At 47.0% G+C, this 26327-nt stretch overlaps 1 protein-coding gene across 1 annotated transcript in view; it reads left to right on the top strand.

The window, feature by feature from the left end:
• ARHGEF9 (Cdc42 guanine nucleotide exchange factor 9) overlaps positions 1-26327 on the top strand; it is a 1163048-nt gene that overhangs the window by 1014958 nt on the left and 121763 nt on the right. The window contains exon 11 of the mRNA XM_085608275.1: positions 5798-6030. Coding sequence (XP_085464401.1) covers positions 5798-6030 — 233 coding nt within the window. The remainder of the gene's footprint in view (positions 1-5797; positions 6031-26327) is intronic.

Genomic DNA, 26327 nt, shown 5'->3' with positions numbered 1-26327 from the left:
ATTTCCATTTATGCATGACAGGGAAACAGCACTCCTGCCCAGTCTCTCGATGTTAGTGTCCTCTTATTTTGAACCTATTCGTCTAATCACTTCTCCTTTTGGGGTGCAATCTCTCCTTTTGGACAGAAAGGTCATTCATTAACAGATACGAAGTGGTGAGATGCACACCTTCACTTTTATAAACTCCCATTTTTATAATGTACCATCATCAACGTACTCTTTCAATTCAACCTTGTAGGCGTGCTAGCTTGCTCCGCGCTCTGTCCCTTCTGAAGAAGGGATTTTTTCCCCGAAATGCATTGGGTGTTGGCCAATAAAGCGTGACATGTGGAAACATTCGTCATTCCTGTGCCTATTTTGAACAGTACTGAATGGTAATGAAAATGAGTAAAATGAATTGAAATACCAGAGGATTAAAAAGGATGAATTAGTACAGAGAAAATTGCGGAATAAGTAAAGAGTTTTATTAATTTAATTGATTGGATTCGTTTTGGGATTGGCTGTCGCAGCTTGAATGGGATCGCAATGTGGTGCCCACGTGTTCTCATTGATTCGCAGCGCGATTGGACAGAGCGCGGAGCAAGCTAGCACGCCTACAAGGTTGAATTGAAAGAGTACGTTGATGATGGTACATTATAAAAATGGGAGTTTATAAAAGTGAAGGTGTGCATCTCACCACTTCGTATCTGTTATTAATAGGCTCGGACATGCGTGCCTGCAGTGGCCCAGATGTCTTTTATCACTCACTGGAGTTCACGCATGCCACGCACATGACTTTTTAATAGAGCCATGGTGGACAGAGGACGCCTGAGAACAAAGTGCTGTATAGATAGATCACTCTTCATTGATTAGAATGGTTTATGTTTTTCTATTCTATAGCATGTCTTCCCCTGGTCCATTCAGATCTTTGACATTATTCTGAAGATTCTAAGGTTGTAGCCCGAAAATTAAAACGGTTAGGGACTACATCCTTGGATGGGGTGTGTGAAGCACATGGAAGCGAAGTACTTGTCCTTGAAGATGGGGCGTAAGGCATGCCCCTGCGGCGCAGAGAGGGTCCCCAAACCTTACCTGAAATTTTACTATTCGGCAAAGTTCAGCACAAATGGTCCCCCAACTGGTGGCCCTCTCGGAACAGTGAGTAGCCCCCTTCCCAAGGCAAGCCGCAAAAAATCTGGGTGTTAAATTAGACCCGGAGCTGTCCATGAAGTGTCCTATAGCTGCAATCCGCAACGCTTGCTTTGCGACTATGTGCTACTGAGGAAAGTCTGTCCTTGGCTTACACCATCTGCAAGGAAAATGCTGGTCCAGGCTGTGGTCATTAGACGCCTTGACAACAGAAATGCTGTGTCTATGGCAGCCAATGACACCCTACTGTCCAAACTCCAGGTGGTACAAAATACGGCCACCCACCTGGTCTGTAATCTCCTGGCAGGCTCTCCCTCTGCGCTTGTCCTCAGAGCTCTTCATTGGCTTCCAGTCAAAAAGACCGTCCTCTTCAAGATATGCTGCCTTACTCACAAGTCCTTGATTGAGAGCTCCTATGTGCCTGAAGGACAAATTGCATTACTGTGTCCCCCCTATACTCTAAGATCCAGCAACAAGCTGCTGCTGACTGTCCCCCATATCCGTGCCCCCAGATATGGTAGCAGAGCTTTCTCCTTTACTGGCCCCCACGGCTTGGAATCCACTCCCGCTCCATCTCTGTTGCTGCTCTGATTTTGCCAAGTTCAAGAAAGTGTTGGAGACCTGGCTGCTCTAGGTGTTCTGGATGTTGGTTATGTGCTGGCCGAGCGCCGAGATACACCTTTGGGTTTGAGTCCCTGCGCTTTACTAAGTGGAAATAACATAACATAACCTTTCCAGGGGCCCCCATACCGACCAACGCCAATGAATATCTGTGAAAGATGGGAGACAGAGTGGCCCCTCCTCACATTCTGCACATGATTTTGTGTCGTGCCACTCCTTGAAGACTGGTTACCGCTGTATTCCTGGTATGTTAGCTACGGGCCTGATTTATATGTTGACAGTAAGGGTACACCATCGTAATGAAGATGGAGTATCTTACTGCCAACATAATGGTCTGCCCGCTCCATTTAAATGTGGGCGGACCAAAAGTTTGGCTACGGTGGTGACTACTCTTCGGCAAAGCCAAACCTCGCTGACAGCCTAGCGGAGTAAGGGCAGTCAGGATGGGCAGCCATATAGTCATTTTGTTTTAATGTCCGTCACCGCCAGGCAAAGGTTGATGTTGAGGGACAGTAAAATGGTAATAATGCTCCCCCGGCATGAGAGACGACTCCCATGGTGAGGGGAGCATTAAAACCCCATTTTGGGATTTTCTTTTCTTCGTGCAGAATTGCGGCTTGTTGACGCACCTCTCCACCAAACAGTGAAATGCATTGGCCGTCACCGCTGTGATAGCAATTCCTGCCAATGCATTATAAATGACTGGCTTTATAGTGGTCATTTATACATTTGGCAGACTGTCCATTCACATTGGGAACAGAGTAATTTACTCCATCCCACTGCAGGAACGACAGGCCGTCCGCCAAACTATAATTCGGGCCCTAAGACAGAGAGTTTGGTTATCTGATTTCTGTTAGGACAAATCTAGATTCTGCTTTATAGTAGTAACTAAGAAACATCATTTCAAATCACCCAGGACTCACAAGGAGCATTACGAGGTAGTGTACTTTTGTATTTGGAAACTGCGCTCGCCATTACAAGAGTGCACGCCAGAGTACCAAATGAACTTGCACAAGCCGTCCAATGTTGTCTCCACTGTATGCTTATGACTAGGGGTGGGCGGAATTTGCGTAGTTGCGCTACGCAAAGCTCCACGAAATGGTAAAAAATCTCTGCGAGCACGCAAAAGTTCAGCGAACACGCAGAATTGATTGTTCTGCCCGTTCGCGATGCTTTTTTCCTGTTCGCAAACGCTGTTTGCGTGTTTGGGGGAAATATCTCGCAAACACGCATTTTGAAAGCTCGAACAAGCAAAAAATTCCGCAAAGCTGCAGAATTTCTGGCAAATCCACGTTCTCCGCGGAACGCAAATTTACCCCCCAGGCCTACTTATGACAGTCCCCTGAGTAGAGTGCCCACTCCCTCTTCTGGTCATTATGGACGCTGCTTCCTGTCCTGATTCTTTGTGTGATAACCAAATGCATTCTGGGTGTCGTAGACTTTCTTTGCTTCTATTTAATGAATTCGACTACACACCAGAATGCAATGATGTGCACGTAAAACCTCAGGACTGGAGACAGTGTGTAAAGATAGTGAATGAGGTTGTCATCCCCCGCTGGTAAAGGGGTGGAGTGCACCGAAATGCATTGGCCATATCCCTTCGCACTTTTGGGTTCTAAATGAGTGGATTTTGTAGGAATCACACTACACATAAGAATTCTTGAACATAAAGGGCCATATGTAGGTAGCCCAATACCGGTCGGTAACGGCCGATTTTCGGTAATTATACCGTTACCGACCGGTATTTAGGCTTTTGATATGTAGGGGGATCATTTCTGAATTCAGTAATTTACCGAATCGGTAAAATTACCGAATCGGTAATTTTACCGATTCGGTAAATACCGAATACAGATATGAGATGTAGGGGGAGTGTGTGGTGGGTGTGGGTATTCGTTATTTACCACCAACTGAAAGTTGGTGGTAAATGACGAATGACTCAGTAAATGCATTTTGTGGCCCTTAGATGTGTGCAATGTGGCAGACACACATGCCCTCAGGGCATGTATGTGTGCCACATGTGCACACATGCAGGAATCAGGGGTGCAACAGGGTGTCAATGTGACACCCTGCCACCCTTGATTGAGCTCCCCCCATTACCGATTCGATATTTACTGATTCGGTAATGGCAACTGGCTTCCCATTGATTCCTATGGGCCTCCTGGCCCATAGGAATCAATGAGATACAGGTTACCATTACCGAATCGGTAAATACCGATTCTAAAATACCGACACTTACCGAATCGGTATTTTTTACCTACATTACATTTACCGATTCATAAATACCGAATCGGTAAAATTCGGTATTTATGAATCGGTAAATGTAATTTACCTACATAAGGCCCAAAGTGAGATATTTCTTCTACAAGAGGAGGTAGTACTTCTTGACAGTGCTCTTAGGTGAGAGCCGAGTGTGGTGCTGAGGTGATGCTGCTGTAGACATGGCGCGTCTAGGTGGCATTCCATCGTCACTTTTTATCAACCTGGTAGGAGTAAAACAATGATGGCAAATACAAGGGAAGTGTTTCAAATAAAGCATACAAGATAAGGAAAACAGTATCTAATTCGGTCAGAAAAAGGGAGCCAGATTACGCTCTCTGTCCAGGGGAAAACACGAGAAGTATAAGTCAGGGCAAGTGAGTAGAACTAGATTGTGAAGGCAAGGGAGCAGGAACTGCAACATAACACAGTTTGGAGGAGACATTAAACAGGAAGAGTGAATTACAAACTTCATATATAGAAGTGTCCCACCACAAAGGTAAAAGATGACATTTTAGACCCTGAGGTTAGGGCAGAATTGAGTAGAAAACCAAGGTTAAGGGCTAGAAAGGGGTTCAAGATTGTATGGTTAATGCGCCTGACGCCTGAGACCCTCTGACACCCTATGACTCGAGAAAAACATCACAAAACCTTTGACTCCAGTGTTGGGTCATTGTGAGGTTTGTAACCAATCTTATTTAAAGACACGTCAAAACATCGGTAAACACAACATCATTAACAAAATAAGGTGGCGCAGGCACACACATTTATAGTATCAGATGTAAGATTCGGTATATAATAGGATTTGCTACGCACACCATAGGGGCTTCGAACACAACCGCGAGAATGGCATTTGCTTGGCTCTGGAGCCCAAAAATGCCCGGAACAAAAGTTGAGTGTCTGTGGATGTGTTTGTTTGCTCCAGCGTCTCGACCCCCTCCTTGCTGAAATGCCACCCCACAAAGAACACCTTCACAATCCTAGCATTGCATTGTTCCTTCACAGGGAGTGTCTACCAGGCGTGGAACTCAGCTGCAGAGCTAACAAAGGGCTTTGCCCATTCTGTGTCTATGGGGATTGCATTGACAAGTCAGGGCCCCTGTGCCTCTGGGGGCTGGATACTCACCTCTTGTAAATCATTCAAGAAAGATGGAAGTGTCTCAGTCCTTCATCATTGGCACTTATGAGGAGAATGTATACATGTTTATATTTTGGTCACTGTGTTGATGTTTTATTCATAAATGTTTATTCCCATCTCCTGACATCACCATGTTTATGCTTTGGATATTCTTTTCATATTGAGATATTATACGATCATTCCACTATGTACACCCCTGAGTGCTGGGACAGCAGAATGGACTAGTCCGGCTATCACAATTTGTGAATAAATATTTGTAGACACACTTAAGTGCAGAAGGGTGTTCAATGGACGTCACTGCAGCAGTTTTCTGGTTGAAATGTCTTACAGGGGAATGAGGACATCCTCTGGAAGGCCACAAGTACTGCAGCAGATTGAGTCACAGGTCAGGCATGCCTAGTCACAGGTCAGGCATGCCTGACACGACACTGATGACCCTACAGCCTGTCGGTAAACCTCCCCGTTACACTAGAGGTTGTTATACCGCTCATTCTGTGCATCTGAACCGCCTGGGTTGACGACATGAATTTAGCGGCACTCATGAGTTAGCATGAGTCCTCCCCCTTTGTACGTGTGATGTGTTCTCTTTGCATTTTCTAATCTTCTCCCAGGGTGATGTGTCCTTCTTACTTTCCTTCCGTCTTCATTATGCAGCAAGATGGCTTCTGGATCTACTCCGAGTACTGCAACAACCACCTGGATGCTTGCATGGAGCTCTCCAAGCTGATGAAGGATGGCCGGTACCAGCACTTCTTCGAGGCCTGCCGCCTCTTGCAGCAGATGATCGACATCGCAATCGATGGCTTCTTGCTGACGCCGGTGCAGAAGATCTGCAAATACCCCCTGCAGCTGGCGGAGCTCCTCAAGTACACGGCACAGGATCACAGGTACGGAGACCCCCCTGTTTCTTGGGATCCTGGGGCTCCCCATCTTCCTCCTTGTGACAATCTGAGGGTTGGGCAATGGGAGGCGCGGAACAGTGTGGGCAGCCGCGGCCCGTGCAGGTAAGAGCGGTGGGGCCGGTTTGGGGAGGGGGGTCGACAGACGACCACGAGGGAAAATTAAATAAATAATTAATTTTCCCTCGTCGTCGTCTGTCGAAATCCCCCCCCCCCCCACCCACTGAGCCCCACCGCTCTTAAATGCACAGGCCGCAGCTGAGTGTGGGCCAACTAGGGGATCCTGGCTGCTTAATGAACGTCCACCCTGGTATGAGTCGTTAGGGGTCTGCATTAAGATGGGTGACATGCACATATTTTACCAACAAATATAAAAAATTCTTTATCAAAACTTCAGTTAAAGAAAGGTTTTCTTTGCTTTCAAACACCTACAAAATACTGTTATTCAGCAATTATTGTGAGCTATGCTGCCATAGCCCCTCCCTGAGCACTGCTCCTGGGCTCAAACATGATGGTACAGCTGACATTAAAAAATTGCATTTGTGATGACATTACTAGTAACATTACATATTAAATCTCGAGTGACATCACTGAAGCACACAAAATTCATCTTTGGCACCTGTCTGCACACATTGGACTGCCTTTTTGCTGTGTGTTCATTGGAGGGACATCTGTATGTTGAAAGTGGTACTGCAGCCTTTCATGTATAATATCCGTGCAAGAGGTTGTGCTTGTGTGACTGCAGCAGTCTTCAGTATCTGCCGGCCTGATCCACGCCGGCATCTCAGGAAGAAAGTTGAGTTTAGGTACGGATACCCTGGGCCGGCTTTAGTGTTTAGCAATAACTTATGATTGGAGAGACGAGGGGCACTTTTGCCCGGTGGTAGTGAGAAAATCCGAGGAGAAGGTCATGGGGATGAGGGAGCCAAAAATGATTGTTGCAGGGGGCGCCACTAGCGCTTAAGCCGGTCCTGCGGATACCACTTTTGTAGCATATGTTAATTTGCACACATTGGACTGCCTTTTTGCTGTGTGTGTTCATTGGAGGGACATCTGTATGTTGAAAGTGGTACTGCAGCCTTTCATGTATAATATCCGTGCAGAGGATGTGCTTGTGGGACTGCAGCAGTCTTTATTTCCTGCCGGCCTGATCCACGCCGGCATCTCAGGAAGAAAGTTGAGTTTAGGTGCTGATACCCTGGGCCGGCTTTAGGGCAGTGCAACTGTTGCGGCCGCACTGGGCGCTGACCTATGCAGGGGGGGCGCGGACCTCAGGGGATGCGCTGTGTTTAGCAATAACTTATGATTGGAGAGACGAGGGGCACTTTTGCCCGGTGGTAGTGAGAAAATCCGAGGAGAAGGTCATGGGGATGAGGGAGCCAAAAATGATTGTTGCAGGGGGTGCCTCTAGCGCTTAAGCCGGTCCTGCGGATACCACTTTTGTAGCATATGTTAATTTACATTTTGTATTCACAACACATCCATTTACACTTGCAAAATGATATACTCATATAATACACCAATATGTTCCAATATCACATGCTAGCAAAGCCGCTCCTGTGGACGGGGAGTGGGCGTTCCCATCGTGGGTCTCCTGGAGAGCAGGTGAACACCTATAACCTCACCGGTGAGTGGATAATAACAAGTGAGGTTCATTCTCTCCCTGGATGTGGTTGGAGAGTACCATTTAGGTCGTCAATATGTATCCAGTGCGGAGGCAGCACCCCACAATTGGTGGCAGTATAGGATGAGGGGTTTCTACTAAGGAAAAAAAATATGTTTCATATGTGAAAGTTTTTAGTCAAAGTTTTAAAGTGCAGATGATCTCTTTGGAACAGTCACAGGCCCATAAAGTTGTATCTGTTATATCTTCACACGTCAAAATACATTTGCATCAGAGAAACGTATCATTAACAAAACAATATCAGAACAACTCCTGTGAATATGTATCAGTTTTTGGCAATGGGGTTCTATATGTGGTCCACCAGGACAGTATTGATTCCCATTTAAAACTGCTTTTAAATTATTGATGTCAATCATCATACCCGGGGTGATGTGATGCCACAGTGGGTGACATTAACAATGTAATTGTGTTAGACATAAGCAGTGCATTGAGGCGTTACGGTAACGCAGCTCGCTGTAACTCTCCTAAGAGGCCCGCACTGGCCCTTGGTGGATATTCACATATCCTTACACCTCACTCCACACCATCTAGAAAAAGTAGTGGCGGTATCTGGGCAAAGTGGTGTGTGTGGGGGAAAGAGGGAACTGTGGACCCACAACAAAACGTAAAAATAAACAACGTACCTGCCTCCACACTCCGATCGGGCTCCGACGCTCTGATCGGGCTCCGTGCACTGCAGGCACATGCGCCCCGATTCCCCGCGGCCAATCCTGACACTCAATGAAAGCAGCGTCCGGATTGGCCGGAGCGCCATGGATTTGCGCTCCCAGGTAGACTAGGAGCCTGTGCCTGCTCTCTCCAAAACAACCATCGCAGCTGGGATAGCGAAAGCTTTTGTGCGCATGATGGTTTGGCCGGCCTGAGACGGCGACCAAACCGTCGTTCACACTGATTACAGTGCATAACACTCCTCCACCAGCTCGCCTTCTCTGGCCCGGCCTGCAAGCCTCGGCTCCGGCAGCCAACATAAAAGGACGTTTATTATGGTTTTATTTTTTATTTTTTGGGCTGCTGGCGGGAGAGGGGGCTGCGGGGGGGGGCGTCGCTCCTCCGCAATACTGAGGAGTCGCCGCTGCCTAGAACACTGTGAATTACACTTGCAGTTTCCAGACCTGCAGGTGACTAAAACATGAAGGCGTGAACCCGGAAGTGCAAGGCCTCTTCTAGTGGATTGCTCTGACCTTGACTGAGTCTGTGACTGAAAAATGCCACTTGTGGGTCCCACCTCCAGCCTGAGTCCCACATCCCTTCCTGCACCGCAGCCTGCGCAGATCGCCCAGGCCTTAAACTGATGCACAGGCAACGCTTTGTAAACCTGCTGAGTACATGAATGACTAAAGATTGGCAGCGTTCTGTGGTGGGGCCGCTGGCGCTGCTGGAGGCCCTCGCTGCGCACGCTCGCAGCCGCAAGGAAGGACACCACACTACGTGTCTTGGTCTCAGCGCGGACTGACTCATCAGGCCGCGCCCCTTTATTTTATACATCGGCGTATGCCACGTTCGTGGCGTACGCATTGCGTAGTATCCTCTTGCGCTCTAGCGTCTAACGCTAGAGCGCTAACTGCAACATCCCTCCCCAACTTGGATAACAAAATAAACGGAAGTCCATAACAGTCACTCACTTGCTTGGCAGGCAAAGTCTTTAAGGCGGCTGCTTGGCGTGGGGTTCTCTCTCAGACCATACCTTGCGGTGGCACGAGTGCCGGAGCTGGTTGGGTGGCTGTTCGGGGCTTCACTTTCCGCCGGGGCCTGATGGCTCTGCTCTGGGGCGCTGCTGGCTCCGCTGGGCGTCAGTCCAGGTTCCAGCTCTGGGGTTGAGATCTCTTCCTCCCCTCCGTTCAGCCCCCCCCGGCCGCGGTCAGTGGCCTCCGGAATGCGTTTGAACCACGAGATGTTCCTGGTGGTCGACTCCACCCATCTTTCCGCTGTGATCATGGTACCCCGCCTCTGTGCCACTGTCCAACTACCTGGTTCATATCGGGGTTTGAATTTTCCTCCCGGCCTTCGATCCTTCACGAGGACGCTGTCCCCTGGTCTGATGTCGCGGTCTCGACTGCCTCTGGCCCGGCTCACCTGCCGGTTTCGGTGTGCCCGTCGTTGAAAGGCTTGCTCCGCTTCGAACGGTGGGGGCGCCCACCCAGGGGCTGTGGGTAGCCCATCGCGGCGGGTGCCTTTGAGCATGAGAGACCACGGGGCTTGTTTGGTGGAGCAGTGGGGCGTGCTCCGGTACTCTCCCAGGAATCGCTGAATCTCCCTTTCGGGGTCTAGTTGCTCCACGCCGGCTATTCGAATCACTTTATTCAGGGTCCTCATGAACCGTTCCACCTCTCCGTTGGCTTGTGGCCACTGAGGGGTGATTCGCCGGTGTTGTATTCCCTGGTGCTGGAGGAACTCCCTGAATTCGTGACCGTGGAAGGGTGGCCCGTTGTCGCTCTTCAGCTCCGAGGGACGCCCAAACATGGTGAATATTTTTTCCAGCGCTGGTCCCACAAACATGAAGGCTGTGGACGGTAGAACTTCCACCACGGGATATTTCGAGAAGCTGTCAATAACCACCAGCGACACTTTTCCGTTTGGGAGGCTTCCAAAATCTATACTAATCTTGTCCCATGGGTACCTTCCCGGTTCTTCTGTCACGATGGGGGCCGGAGGCTCAGGGCCGCTCGTCACCTGGCACGCGGAGCAGCTTCTTACCACATCGTCCACCATGCCATCCAGCCCCGGGAACCATATCTTCGCCCTCATTCTGGTCTTCATCTTCTCCGTCCCTTGATGGCCGTTGTGAGCAATGAGCGTGGCTTGATGGCGCAGTGCGGCCGGCATGACGATCTTGGATCCCCGCAGGACGACGCCATTGCGGGTCATACTTAGTTCATTCCGCACTCGCCAAATCTGCTGCAAATCCTTCTTCTCCTCGTCTGCCCACGAATTGGCGGTGTGTAGGAAATCAGCCCATGACCCTTTCTGAAGAGCTCCCCGTGTCCTTGCCAACACGGCGTCGTGCTCCCCGGCTTGTATGATCTCCTGGATTGTTAGTACCCGAGGGCAGGTCAGAGCGGCCAGAAGGTCGATGTGTGCTTCGGTTTCATCTTCCTCTTCCTTCCCGATCGGGGACGTCACCTCACTTTCCGGGTGTCGCGACAGAAAGTCCGCCGGGTTTTTCGCACCTGGCCGATATGTCACCTCCATCTGGTATTGTTGTAACCCGATGGCCCACCTTTCGATCCTCGGGGGGGGGGGTGGGGCGCTGTCCCCTTGAACAGGGGCACCAATGGTTGGTGGTCTGTCACTACTGTGAAAGGGTGCCCGCAGACGTACAGGTGGAAGTGCCGGCAGCCCCATCGGATGGCTAGTGCTTCGCGTTCAATCTGAGAGTACCTCTGTTCAGTTGCAGTAAGTGCCTTGCTGGCGTAGGCCAGGGTGGCCCATCTCCCCGGTTCCTGCTCTTGTGTGAGGACTGCGCCCAGCCCCACCGGACTGGCGTTGACGAGCAGTTCGGTCTTCCTGGTCGGATCAAAGTAGACCAGGGTAGCTTGGTCCAGCAGTGTGGTCTTGATAGCGTGGAATGCTTCCTCTTCCTCTTGCCCCCAGCGCCACAGGGTGTCTGTCTTTGTGAGGCGTCTGAGAGGTTCAGCCGTGGTAGCCAAATTTGGGATGAACCGCCCACAGTACCTGGCCATCCCGAGAAAACTGCGGACTTCTGACGCGGAAGTCGGTGCTGGGGCGTTTTTGATAGCCTGGGATTTCCTCGGGTCCACTTGAATGCCATGATTGGTAAACGTGTATCCGAAGAACTCGATGCTTTGCTGAAAGAACTGGCACTTCTCTTTGTGTAACGTGACCCCAAACTCCCTCAGCCTCGTCAGTGTAGACCGGACCCGCCGGTAGTGCTCATCCACCGTTGTGGCGTGTATCAGTATGTCATCACTGACGTTCAGTACCCCCGGTAGTCCCTGCAAGATGTCTCTGATAGTGTTCTGAAATATTTCAGCTGCCGAGGAGATGCCAAAGTTAAGGCGTCGGTACCTTCGCAGCCCCAGGTGCGTGCTGAAAGTAGTTATATATCTGCTCTCTTCGGCCAACGTTAGTTGGTGGTACCCCGCATTAAGGTCCAGTTTGGAGAACCACCGGGCTCCGTTGAGGTCTGCGATTATGTCATCCATCGTGGGCGTGATGTGTCTCTCCCTTTTGATGGCCTTGTTGGGCAGCCTCATATCGATGCACACCCGAATCTTGCCTGGTTGCCAGGGCTTTTCTGCTATCACCATGGGTGATACCCAGGGGGTGGGTCCTGTTACTGTCTCGATGACGCCTTGCTCCTCCAGCCTCCTCAGCTCCTCTTCTACTAGCGGGCGTAGGTGGAAGGGAATCCTCCTGTGTTTTAACGCTGTGGGTGTGACTGAGCGGTCAATGTGGAGCTTGACCGGCGGTCGTCGGATGTTCCCCAGGCCAGTGAACAGCTCCGGGAACTGGTCCAGCAGGGTGGTCGTTTGGGATTCTTGTACCTTCCGGAGGAATGCGATCAGCCCTAGGTCTTCGGCTGCATGCCCGCTTAGGAGGGTGTCTGCCTCCTGATTGATCACATGTATGTCAATTGTTATCTCTGCGTCATCCGACTTCACAGGCACCGTCATCTTTCCTGCCAGGGGCAGCGGTGTGTCACTTCCGTAGGCATAAATCTGGGCTTTCGACCGTCGGAGCTCGGGCTTTGGTTGGAGGCGATTGTACTGTTGCACTCCCATCACGGTGACTGGCGCCCCCGTGTCGATCACGGCGTTTATCCGGGATCCAGCGACTAGGACGTCGCACCTCGGCTGTGGTCTTCTCGAGCTCTTGAGGGCTCTAGTGAATGAAACCAGGTATGTTTCCCCCTCGTCATCATCGGACTCCATTGCCTCTTCCCGCAGGGCCTGTGCTTGCTTGCACCCTGAGTTGGTGTGGGAAGACAACGACAGCTGGGACAGCTGTCTCACCATGTTCTTCTCTGGCCTCTTTCCCCTTCGGTCTCGTTGCGTGGATCGTTTGCGGCAAACAGACGCAAAATGGTTCATCACGCCGCAGTTGTCACACGCTTTTCCTTTTGCGGGGCACGTCCTGCCCCCGTGCTCGTCATACCCACAGTACCCACACGAGGCCGCAGGCTTCTTGGCCGCCGGTCGGCGGGGCGCTTCACGTGTCTGTACTGCGTCGGCCCGCTCCGTTTTGACTGTCACTCCTGACCCGGCCCCTCGTGTGAGCGCCATCTCCATCTCCTCCGCGCGGGCGCCGGACAGATCATGGGACCGTGCCAGCACCAGAATGTCCGCCATCGGGATGTTTGGTTGGCGGAGGATGAGTGTTCGTAACTTTTTGCTTCGTATGCCGCAGATTATCTGTGCTCTGATCTCCTCCTTGGCTCTATCACCGACGAGGTGCGTGTCCGCTAGCACCCTCAGTCGAGCGTGGAATGCATCCACCGACTCCCCTTCCCTTTGCCTCGCTTGGCGTAGTTTGAAGTGTTCAAAATCCGGGTTCAACTGGGGGTCGAAATGTGCATTGAGGGCCGTCACGGCCGCATCATAGTCGTCTGCGTTCCCGGTGTTAGGGAGATGCTTGAATAGGAGATATACTTCCTCCCCTGCATAGTGGAGCAGTAGGGACCTCTTCACGGTTCCGTCGGTCTCTCTGGTGCCAGCGAAATAATTATTGAGCCGGCCAATCCACGTTTGCCAGTGTGGGGCGGCAGTGGCAGGGTCAGCAGTCTCACTGAAGGGCGGCAGGACGCCGGACGCGGGGTGCAGTGGCACCGCCTGGGCGGGGCGCTCATCATCACCCATGGCTCCCTGGGACACAGCACAGCGGGAGTAGACAGAGGAGGCCGCAGAGTCAAAAGATCCCCACACCCGGGATGGATAGAGAGCTTCAGGGCCCAGCCAGGGCACAGCTGCCAAACAAAGTCACTCAGGCAGGAGGCAGGAATGTTCATCTGCCGAAATGGACGTGATTTGGTGCACACGTGCACTCACCGGTGGTCGTATCAGACACGTGGGGCCCAGCTTCACTGCCGGGGGGGGGAGGAGCCGGTTCCAGTCGGGCCGTCAGGTCCACGTGCGCGCGCGCGGGACTGCCGCGGGGCGCGGGTTGCAGCTGAGGCACACGGGGTCGATTATCCCGTACTTCGTCGCCAGTGTGGTGGGGCCGCTGGCGCTGCTGGAGGCCCTCGCTGCGCACGCTCGCAGCCGCAAGGAAGGACACTACACTACGTTTCTTGGTCTCAGCGCGGACTTACTCATCAAGCCGCGCCCCTTTATTTTATACATCGGCGTACGCCACGTTCGTGGCGTACGCATTGCGTAGTATCCTCTTGCGCTCTAGCGTCTAACGCTAGAGCGCTAACTGCAACACGTTCTAGTGTTTCCAGCTTTTGGTCGAAGCACAACATTGTTTGCTAGAATTCCATCTTTTTGTGCTGCTTGAGAGTCAGAGGCACAGCGAGCCTTTTGTAGCACATGTGTTCAGTGTTAGTTTCTGATGTTTCTGATTAAAAAACCAAGAACCTAGGCTTGGAATGATGGTCTATTATGTCTGTGATGTCAGGTTTGCCAAGAAGTGCATGCGCTTGAGGATGTCGAGTTAGTTTAGACTGAGTGACTGAATAGAATCAAAGTGATGCTTCAGAAATCTCGCCTCATTGGATGGGGAGGGATGTCGTTTAACTTCCATCTGCCAATAGGCTGCCATGGAAGGGCTTTCATGCAAGGGATGGTGGTGCAGGGCACGACCTCGGTTCATTCTCTATGCCACCGCCTATTGGGCAATGTTACAGTCCTTAGATCGTAGATGAAGACAGGGCACAGTGACTAGTGCTTTTAAGGCGCGGCTACAGAGTGTGTGCAAGCATTACTAAGGGCAGGTGTACTTGGTCAGGGGCTTTAACTGCTGGTGCAGGTCCAAAGCCCTGGCGCATGGGGGCCGGATACAGGATATGACTGAAGGCCATCTGTGCATGACCACACTCCATGACCAGTGGGCACTGGTCATAGGACATGGTTGAAGCTGCCCAGTGGAAACTGTATCCACATGCGTGCCCAGAGTGTTCCAGATCAGAGTAAAGGCTACGGGTCGTAGACAGTAAACATGGACTGTCGCTGTTCCAGGCAAATGTCAAAGTATATAATTTCAAACCAAATAATTGCACTCACGTTATTGTTTACTACTAAAATCATAAAATAACGTATAATGCAATAAAATCAGCTTGAAGGGACGTCATGATCCCGCGCCTAAAAGCCCTTACATTATGGTTGGCAAGGCAAGTATGATGCCACCAGTGCCCTGTGGATGACTCGTTCATTGTATAAAATACAACCACACTTTACCTCATATAGTCTGATTAAAATGAGAAATCTACACCCCAAAGGAATTCACTCAAATATATGGGATCAAATCTTTCTGCTCTGATGAACTCACTGTGAAGTATTTAATCAAATGTACTTCCTAGAGCCGCTTGATAAGAATTATTCACTCAAATCGATTACAATCCATGCACCTTTCGGACTAAAATGTACACTAAACATTTCATTTCTGCCCACCAAGATGAATTCATCCAAAATCAATCACTCAAAAGTGCAGAGTGAAAAACACCCCCTCAAATGAAGCCGCGGAAATAGCGCCGAGTTGTGATCTCATGTCAGCTGTAAAACGATGGGGCACTTGAGAGTAGCATTTTGCTTAAAGTGTCTTAATTAATAAGTGGTAATAACAGCGCTCAGCTGGATAATTAGATTCACTGTAAATATATCTTGGGATTAGAGGCTGCGCGCGTGGGGTGACGCTTTGTGAATGATTTAAAACAGAAACAGAGGCCAAACTGCTCTTGATAGGAAGTCTCCGCAGGAGGGACTACTTTGCGGGTCTTTTGCATCTTTGAATAAAAATCTTGATGTATAGGCGTGAGTTTGCGGCAAATCTACGCTACTGTCAATGTGCCGTATGTATGGCTTCGAGTAGAAGCCATCATGTAAAGCACCAGATTCAAACCATGCTATTCTTCGTTTACATTTTTTATTTATTTGTGCAGTTTCATATAGCGCTGACGTTACCCAAACATGTCAGAGCGCGTTACAATAGAGCGAAGAACGTTACATGAGAAATTAAGAGTAACAGGGTAGTAGGAGACAATACGTATAGCTACTACTGTTACTCTTGGTGAGCGTTACATATTAACAAGTTACATATTAATTACAGGTTACTTAATTAGAGAAGTTAAAGCGGTTCAGGTTACACGTTAAATATAACATATTTACAAAGTTAAAAACAAGCTAAGTTAAGTTAAAGAGATTTAGCGCTCAAGAGTGTTATGTAGCAGTCAGGGTCATGCCATTAGGTTACGCAGATGAATATTACATATTTACATGCGAGCGGCGCGTGACTGGGCTCAGGTAAGGTCCACCGCTTCTCCTGTGTGCTCAAGGACCTGGGGGAGGGGCAGGACTGACGACTGAAACTCTGCTTCCCCACCCACCTTCCCCCGCCTCTGTCGGGTCTCTGCAGACCTGAGAGAGGTTGTAAAATAAAATTTGGGGAGCAGCGTTTCCAGTGGCGGTGAGGGAGTATGGCAGATGCCAGAAATTTGTATCTTTTAATATTTGGGTAAGGGAGAGGAGGTAATCGCATGGCCAAGCCCATGGTACGTATTTTTTAATGTATATTATGGGGCTGTTATGGAATTAGAGGTATGTAAGGAAGGCCATGCTGTGCATTGTCCTCCAGCACTCCTCCTCCCGTGCACGGCTGATCCATGACGTATGGGCAGGGAGGCGGAGCCAAAACAACACCCAGTTAGAGATTGTCTGGCTGTCAACCACGTGGCGTTTTCCATCTTGGAGTTCCAACTGACATCCCTCATGTTGTCCGTTGACGTCACATAAAAACCTGTCAGTGGAAAACAACTCCGTTATTCACAGCCACCCATCTATAATTATATATTGCAGTTTAGTTTTCAAAATGGCTGCTGCCAGAATTAGCAGACAAAGTGAACGGGAGCTTCATGAGCCAAACATCTATGTAAATCATTTCAAAAAATGAAGAAACACTTTCTCTTTATATTTTGCCCTACTGAAACTCAGTGAATTAGGTTATCCGTGAATATGCTTGATAATATATAGCAGAACAGATTTGGATAGGGTCATTTGTATAAAATATATCGTAAATAATTCGAAGGAGGATCTTTGTGTGTTTAATTTTACTACAAAAATCCTGCATTGATTCTACAACTCTCCCACCAGAAGAACCCATCCACCAGAGGAGCAGAGAACCAAAGGTTTTATAGAAACTTGAGTGGCAGGCATTATCTGGAATGAAATGCCCAGTGCCTCCCTTTAGAAGGGTATTGGAAGCACGGGGGAGTTCTGTGACCTTGTAAGGAACCCGGCTTTCGGCCTTAATCCTCTATAAGGACACCCCATTATGCGATGACTTGCTTTATCCTTCAAAATCTTTACAACCTATGGCATTTGATACGTATCCCATATAGTGATTCTTACAGTAAAAAAGAAAGGCCTGACTTTGTACCAATCGGCAAAATGCATGCAGGGGCAAAAATGGTGCAGCTTATTCTGCTTTAGGCCCACCTACTACTACTTTGAAGAAGCTTTCCTACAGTAAGAATATCTGCCCTCAAAATGTTCAGGAAAAAAAATATTAATTCAAAATATATCTTTTGACCAGGAGCTATGCATCCTGTCTCCCCAACTAGGAGTCCTTCTTAAGATCAAAAATCACGTGACACTATGTGTTTCTTCATCCATTGAAGAACTTCCCCACCAAGTGACTTTGCAGTGATTTACTGTAATCGTAGTTTCGCCCTGCTATTGCTCAAAAACCAAGTAGCGTGCTTGCACAATATATAGTCCGCAATAAAGCGAAACAAACATGCATGTTTTGCAATTTATTAATGAACAGGTTATGCTGAATTTGGAAATTTGATATAATATTGTGTAAAACAACCAGATTTATAAAAACATTATATTAACTTTTCCCCTTTATTATGCCTTTACGAATATATGTGCATCAGCACTTCATAAATATTCATTTTAAGGAACTGCAAGAGAGTATAAAGAGAAAGGTGGCCCACTTTCATTATTTTGATAAAGAAGAATTTGCTCATTAAAATACCATGTATTTTATGGCCTAACGAAAAAAATCACAGGGTGTAAGCATATTTGCTAATTATTCATCATGTTATAGCAACATTTTTGGATGCTTCCAACCCTTAATAAGCTGAAATTCTATCAAAGACAGCAATAAAGTCCCTGTGGGCACATGTTTGAAATTCATCCTGTATATAAGAACTTATTAAAGTAATTGTTTATACTTCTTTAAATGTCTTATCGCCATTTTAAAAGAGTTCGACACAATTTAAAAAGTATCTTTTAAATCTTTAAATAATCTTTCCACTAAAAACATATCCTACTCTTTACTTAAGAGTATTATGTCATTTTGCTCTATATTGTGATTCTCTGTGTCTTCCTTTGCTGCATTGTGTTCAGTGCGCCGAGACTTCCAATTGCGCCTTGAATCAGTATGCTTACGACTGTCAAACTGTGTGTTTTTGCCCATGCTGTAAAGCGCTCCGATACCTTCGGGTCTGGCTAGCGCTATATAAACCTCTTCAATAAATAAATAAATAAATATCCAACTGAGAATTGCAAAACTCTACATACAGTACTATAAAATTCCACCTTGTGATAATAGCCTGTTTTTCCTCAAAACGTAAAGATTTTCTGTAAGTTTTGTGTGGAAAAATAATTGATTCCATGAAGAATTTTGGAAAAGATAGGAGTTCTGCCTTTTTGTGTTCATGGGTTAAAATTGGCACAGAAGACATAATGTATTAACATTTTGCAGTATGCTGTAGGTCACTGATTCAACCGGACTATTTATACCCGCCCCCTTTATTGCAACAACATGAGTTGGAGCACATTGATGAGCAATATCCAGGAACATATCGATTTTTAATCTGTTTATGCACATCTAATACTTGGTCAATTGACACCAGTGACAACCAAAAACCTGAGTTTATACACATAGCATGCTCAGTTGAGGATGTGCAAACACAAATATTCACAACATGCTAGCAAATCATGGCATGCATATCCGTAATTTGCAAGTGTACACTTAAATCACAAATATTACAAACTTATGATTTCATAATTTTCAAGTCACTGCTTACTGACTTAAATGCATGAAATTCACGAAGAATTGTGGTGACCTAATACCAATTCCTAAAGCTACATTTGCATTCCCTACACACTGCGTTAAACGTACACATTTAGGGTTAAAAATTCGTGATTTTTTTTTATTTTGCTTTTGATTGACTCTTTTTTTCCAAATTCAAGATATTCAGCTTTATAAATCTCCCCTTCCTAAAACCTGTCCAGTTTCTACATTTCGTGACAATAAATGTAGCAAGTGTATTGCAAAACATCTATGAATAACCACAAAATTATAGTTCAGCCAAATCCCAGTCATATTTTAAAATATTTGCATAAACAGCATTATAAATGCATTTATGCTGTCACATATGATTATTGGTTGAATATTGCCATCTGTCACAAGTGTATTGCAAAATATTTATGAATAACCCCAAAATTATAGTTCAGGCAAATACCATTCATATTTTAAAATATTTACATAAACAGCATTATAAATGCATTTATGCTGTCACGTATAAATTATTAGTTGAATATTTCCCCTTGACACTTGCACTATGTTTCATATGTAAAGATTTGTCGTTTATCACCAGAGAGACGCAATTAAATCCCATAATACTGGTTAATTGTCAGACGGTACGCAGTAAATATACATCTGCAATCAGCATACAGAACTAATCCATACTTTATTTTTTACAAGTTACTGAATGCAAGTAAATATCCCTTTCCTAACACTCATTCATGGTTTGAAAAACTGGAGCTAACCAACCGTGTCTTCACCTTGATCCAGCATAGACATGGGAGGGCAAAGTCCAGGCCAATGTTCTGGACAAGCAGTGTGTACAAGACTTCCTTCTAGGGTCATTGTATGTGCTTTTGTTTTCAGTGGATCTCCAGAAAATCTGTCCTGAATGCAACCCGATGGGTCCATGTTGGCCAATCTGGTTCCATCCCTTGGTTTTGCAGCACCTGATTCCACTACATTGCAAAGATTCTTTGAGTTAACATAACCAGATTCACCTACAACCCTATTTCCTCCTAAATGTCTAACATCATGACCTTCAAGAGCTCGTGGTGAGAGACATATTCAACTCACAATCCAAATTTGGACTCCTATCTTTTCACAAGTTGCAATCTTACTCCAATCCCGTTCGCGTAGCGTGGCCACCTTCCTCTTTTCTTAGTGTTTTGGTGGGCTTACCCTACACTGTTTCTAGCTTCTGTGAATGGTTCGGCAGGAAATACCACTCAATCAATCAATCAATCAGTACATTTATAGAGCGCACTACTCACCCGCGTGGGTTTCAAGGCACTGAGGGTGAGGGGGTGGTGCTGCTACTGCTCGAACAGCCAGGTCTTGAGGTGTCTCCTGAAGGTGAGAAGGTCTTGGGTCAGTCGGAGGTGGGTGGGGAGGGAGTTCCAGGTCTTGGCGGCGAGGTAGGAGAAAGATCTGCCACCTGTTGTTGTTCTTCTGGTGCGTGGTACGGTGGCGAGGGCGAGGCTGGCTGAGCCGAGTTGGCGAGTCGGGGCGTAGAACGAGAGGCGTTTGTTGAGGTATTCGGGTCCGGCATTGTGGAGCGCTTTGTGTGCGTGGGTGAGGAGCTTGAACGTGATCCTCTTGTTGATGGGGAGCCAGTGCAGGTCTCTCAGGTGGGTGGTGATGTGGCTGTGGTGGGGGATGTCCAGGATGAGGTGTGCGGAGGCATTCTGTATGCGTTGCAGTCTTTTCTGTAGCTTGGCTGTTGTCCCTGCATAGAGTGCGTTGTCATAGTCGAGCCGGCTTGTGACGAGGGCTTGAGTGACAGTCCTTCTTGTTTCCAGTTCACAATAATATGAATCTCTGTATTCCGTACAATATAGACTGTCTGCCTTCACTATTAGTACGTTTGCCCAGTCTAACATGGTAGCTGCCTAGGGCTGTCATCAAGCTGCTTTGGAGGTGGGTTGGGCGCTGCAGTGTATGTTGGTCATCCTCTTTCTTACCCTGCCTGTGTGACATGGTTACAACCTACCTACGCCCTTAAGGTATTGGCAAGGAAAATTCACTACCACAATAACCTAGTAAAGCTGCTCTGGTTTAGGTTATTGCTCCCTGAAAACATTTTGAGACAGCTCAATATGTTAAGGTGACTGCCAAAGTGACCTATGACCTCCATTGCGACCGCTCCAGTTTTTACAATGCCTTTGAAAATACTGGTTTGTGTAGGGATGACAAAGAGGTGTGGAGTTTACTTACCGTGTGCAAAAGTCTGCACCTTTAGCTACATTTCAGCACATCATCGTAAATGGCCATGAAAGAGCAGTTTAACGGGGCCGACCAGGACCTTCTCCCGAAAGCACCCACCAACACACTGGCAGATTCTCATCAGTCAGTGCCACCCTTGCCACCCAAAAAAACCTCTCAGCCTCTTCCTCCCTCCCCGCAGGCCCCATTTCTCACACTCTCTCCTTCACATCACTCTCTCTCACTTTCCAAGCAGCTTGGTGCTCCGCTTTCAAAACTGCCTACTGCTGTCGTCGTCCCAGCTGCTAAGTTGCAGAGCCTGGGCCATCAGCTATGGGAGCCCCGTTGCTGTCTCTTCACTGGTTCCTCCTCATCCAAAGGGCCCAGGCTTGGCGCTGCCATCCTGGATCTGGACACCAGTAAACAAACATGCCATTGGCTGCCACACTTGGACCATCCTTCCTCAACCAATCCAAATGCACAATACTGTAAGGTCAAAGCAGAGCTCTGACGTTGTGGCTTGGCAGAGAATGTGAAGGGAACTGTTCTAGGGTTGGTGCCGGTAATTTCCACTCCGTTGTAGTTGGCTGAGTTTTTGCAGAACTCAACTCTCCAAGTGGAGCGCACAGTGGCAAAACTCTGGGAGCTCCGCCGGCGGAGCAGAGTTTACCGCCCATCCCTATCCATGGTACTCTGCATGGATGCACCAAGAATTCATGGATCCTGCTGGTGGTACACCAGTGCAGTCTAGGATGAGCCACTCTGAAACAGGACTGCCACTCCAAAAGGAGCTTATCGATTTTAATGTAGGCGTCTCAGTGATGTACTGCAGCTTCTTTAAAAAATCTTAGCAATAAAGCAGGGGGTGTATGTAAATGATTAAGAGACATTTTTCAATTGAGCCACTCTTGGCTTATTTGAACTAGTGCAATTTCATATTTGCATTGATAGGAACAAAATCTACCTTATTTCTTTTTTATGTTTTGGATTCCAAGTCAGATATCAGAATCATAATACCAGATTTACCTAGTGAAGTCACTGTTGCTCTAAGAGAGGCTACTGAGTTTAAACTTAAAAGACAGTCCAGTAGCCTGACACAAGACAGGCTACTGGGTCTAGAGTTAAAGGACAGTTCAGTAGCCTGTCAAAGGACAGGCTCTCCGGTTCAATGTGTGGGTGATGGGTTAAGGTGCCACGCAGTAGTCTATCACAAGCCAGACTATTTGGATGTGAAGGGTTGGCTCCAGAAGGGGCCTTTGTCGTAATGCTACCTCTCTGTTAACCGCTGAAGAAAGGGCTATGCCATCTTGAGTATCTCCACTTTTAAGATGATTGGTTGATTGGTCTGTGGTAATCCTGGCCATTGATTGGTGTATTTTTCTGGGGTAATTTAAAGTCCTAAGTGTTAAATATGAAGTAGAGGTACTTTGTTTAGGACACCAGAGAAGAATGTGACAAATTCGAATACAAATCATTTGAGTTTGCCTTTCCATTACAGAGAAACAAAGAAAACGTATGCCTGGCATTGATGTATATTTTTACAATGAATGTGAGGTGGTTTTATGAAGGGAGTGGAGTGGTCAGTTGCATCAAAAGCTGTCAACAGGCACCGGGATGTTCAAACAGCCTCCATCTGCCATGCCACCTGCGGCTCGCTAGATTGGTTAATTGTCCTGGTCAGCTGCTAGATTGGAGTCAATGACATAGATCAAGGTTCTCAAAAGTCAGTCCTGGAAGGCCGGATCCATGCCAGATTTTTTAAATAAATACATTCAGGAGTGGCTCGTGCAGGTAAGAGCGGTGGGGTGGGGGGGGGGAAACTCGGCAGACGACAACAAGGGAAAGTTAAATAAATAATAACATTTCCCTTGCCTTTGTCTACTGAGTCCACCCACCTGCTCCACTGCTCACCGCTCTTACCTGCACGAGCCGCTCCTGACTACATTTATCTAAATGGGGAAATTTGAAAAATCTGGCATGGATTCTACCCCCCAGGACTGACTTTTGAGAACCGTGACAAAGATCATAGAGTCTGGGCTTGAGCTGCATCTCAGCAACGGCGACTTTTCTACGTTTTTGGCAGTAAGCATCTAGTTTGCTGTAGGGACGGTTTCTGTGAGAGCAACGTAGTGTAAGCTGCTCTTAAACTGTAAGGGACAACAGTGTAACCAGGCATCCTGAATCTTACAAGAGCATCATCTTCTGCAGTTATATCTTAGTGATCCTCACCTGATATTTAGAGGGTTTATTTGAGTTTGTAAAAGAAGACCGAGAAACACCTACAATCTTATAGGGTATTCATGTTGCATTCTAATAGGAGTTTAGAATGTAGGGTAAGCCATTAGGCCTGCATGACATAGCACTGTCCACAAGCATATCATTAGAAAACATGTCACTTAGAATTGTGTCTCATCATTCCTGTCCTATCAGAAATTGATAGGATGAGTTCATATGCAATTGCACACAAGGTCAAAGAGGCTGTTTTCCATGTTTACTTTTTTAAAATGATTTTCAGTCTCCAGTCCACTCCTGCCCCTCTTGCCGCCTTTCTTTGCCAATTCTTTAATCCTCTTGACAGTCGCATCAGTGGCCACTGGCCAAGGAAAGGTAATCATCGCGGCCGCCTTACTCTCTGCATAATTCACATCCTCCACAAATAGTGATTAAAACCTAACTTATGCCGCATCTCAGAATGAAACATTGCGGGGTGAATTAGTTCTTGCGGCATAAAGTATAATTTATATCTTTCCGGACAGACTCAATATGCTGTGTGTTTTCCGGAGGCGGGTCCTCCTCCCATTGTCATTATTTATGGCCTGGTGTATCTGTGGTTTGAAATAAAAAAAAAAAGCCCATCTGTGCGAGGTCCTGGGAGAAGTGCAGATTTAACATATTAACATATAAATGAAATATCAGAAAGCCAATTACTTAAGTCAGAGCAGCAGCTGGAACAGGCACTTACTGTCAAATAGTGCCCAATGTAAAGAGTGCGCGGGGGAGACGCGTGATCTGCACCAGCGCACTACCTCAAACGGGTGGGACACGCGTCTGGGGGCTGTTTCTGGAGGGACGCAGTCCCTCTCCTTGTCTTTGAACTGGAAAAAGGGTGTGTGACTTTGCTTGTGATGTCCCACTTCTCTTGTCACTGCTTGTGTTCCTTCCTCGGTGGGATTTCCTGATTCTACCTCTTGAGACCTTGGCTGGAGCGGGAGAAATTTCCCATGTATGGGGAGAGGATGTGGTGCTGTAGACTTTGGAACTGGAGAACCAGATTTGAATCTCGGCATCTGCTTAAAATCCTGTGATTCTGGGCAAATTATTTAGTCTTCCCCGCCTAGAAAATGAACGTGTCCTTGTGTAATGTAACTGGTGCTCATGTAAAGTGCTCCAATACCTTCGGGTTGAGCTTGCGCTATATAAAACTGCAAAATAAATAAAATGTTCTTTATATTGCTCCTATTACTATGCTGGTCACTATTTTAGAAGCACAAATGCCCCCCTCCTATCTTGTTATGTTATGTTATGTTAATTAGTTTATAAAGCGTTCAACTCACCCTGGGGCATCTCAGCGCTGACTAGCAGATTAGGGTCTTGCAAGGGGAGCATTGAAGTAGCTGGAGAGGTTTAGAACAAAAAGGCTTTCAGCTGTTTTCTAAAAAGGCCGTAGCTAGGGATTGATCGTAAAGCCTGGGGGAGCTGGTTCCAATATTTTGGGGCAAGATATGAAAAGGCTCTGCTGCCAGTCCGAGTAAGACGACATCGGGGAACCTGATGGAGGCCCAGCGAACTGGATCTGAGTCTCCTAGAGGGACAGTATTTGAGAAGTTTTCTTTGTAGGTAGAGAGGACCTCTGTTGCTCAAGGCGTTATAGGTTAGGCAACAGAACTTGAAAAAGGATCTCTTTTTCACAGATAGCCAGTGTAGTTCTCTGAGCAGCGGAATCGAAGGGGAGCCTGCCGGTCGGTTGAGAATCATTCTCGCTGCTGTATTCTGAACCACTTGCAGTTTGGCCAGGTGAGTCTCCCCTACTTGTGCCAGCAGCGCATTACCGTAATCCAAGCGGCTAGTTACCATAGCCTGCACTAATGTCCTACGATGACAGGTAGGCATATATGGGAGTATTTTCCGCAGAAGACGAAGGCTATAGTAGCATGAACTGGTCGTGGATGCAATATGGTCCTTCATGGACAGCGTCCGGTCTACTTTTATGCCCAAGTTTTTTACTGAAAGTTTGGGAGTGGGAGCAGAGCCCATCTTAACTAAACAAACTAAGTTGGGCTTCCACCCTCTAGTGTATTTCTTTGGAAGCCCAAGGAAAGTGTGTGTTCCAGTGACATCTTTGTTGGATTTTTAGTTGATTTACAAAAAAAACCTCCAAGGTTGGTAATTAATGATTTGGTGCCCAATAAGTTTCCCAATACAGGAATAGTGTTTTTACACAGATTGCATACCATTATACTGTTGGAACACTTAAAATGGTGCCCCACGGTGCAATAAATTATCTTCAATCATATAGAGATAGAAGACAGATGAAGCTGAGTCTGTAATGGTAGCCACTTTTTAATCCTCTAAATAACTCCAGAATGCCACCGTTTAAGACATTTAATAATTTAAGTCATAACAATTATCTTAAAGTAATTGCTGACTTTTTTTAATAATTAAAAAATTATGCACAGACTATTTTAACGTGTGTAAGATATTGATGCAAGTTTGTAGGATGATGTTACAGGTTTCTATTCTTATATAAGATTCTCCTGATCCTAATTCCAGAAAAATGTACATAGGAATTTCAGGGTGGGTACGAGCTGTTTTATATTTAGAAAAAACAATGTTATTGACCAGAGAATAAACACCATCGCCATGTGCTCAGCTATATTATTGGGAAGCCCAAAGTTGAATATATTGTTGAACGTCAAAGAAAGGGTTTATCCTTTAACACTATCTGCAAGCAGTAATTTCATTTAGAATATCTTAGTATAATTAACTAAGGGGCTGTTTTTTCAATTATTAAGACTCGAGTATTTTATATAAAGCTGTTTAGGAGGATTTCAAAGTTTTTGCAAATTCATACTGTTGGTTGGTCATTTTAGCAATTTTGGTAAAAAGTGACCAGTGTCTAAGATATTCAAAGCATTCTGAGTAACAGAAAGCGAGAAATGGAGGTCCAAACTTTGGACTCTAATCATAA

Source organism: Triturus cristatus, chromosome 5_2, assembly GCF_964204655.1.
Source record: "Triturus cristatus chromosome 5_2, aTriCri1.1, whole genome shotgun sequence".
Classification (NCBI taxonomy): domain Eukaryota; kingdom Metazoa; phylum Chordata; class Amphibia; order Caudata; family Salamandridae; genus Triturus; species Triturus cristatus.
Note: the sequence above shows the minus strand (reverse complement) of the source record. Positions and strands in the feature narration are given on the sequence as shown.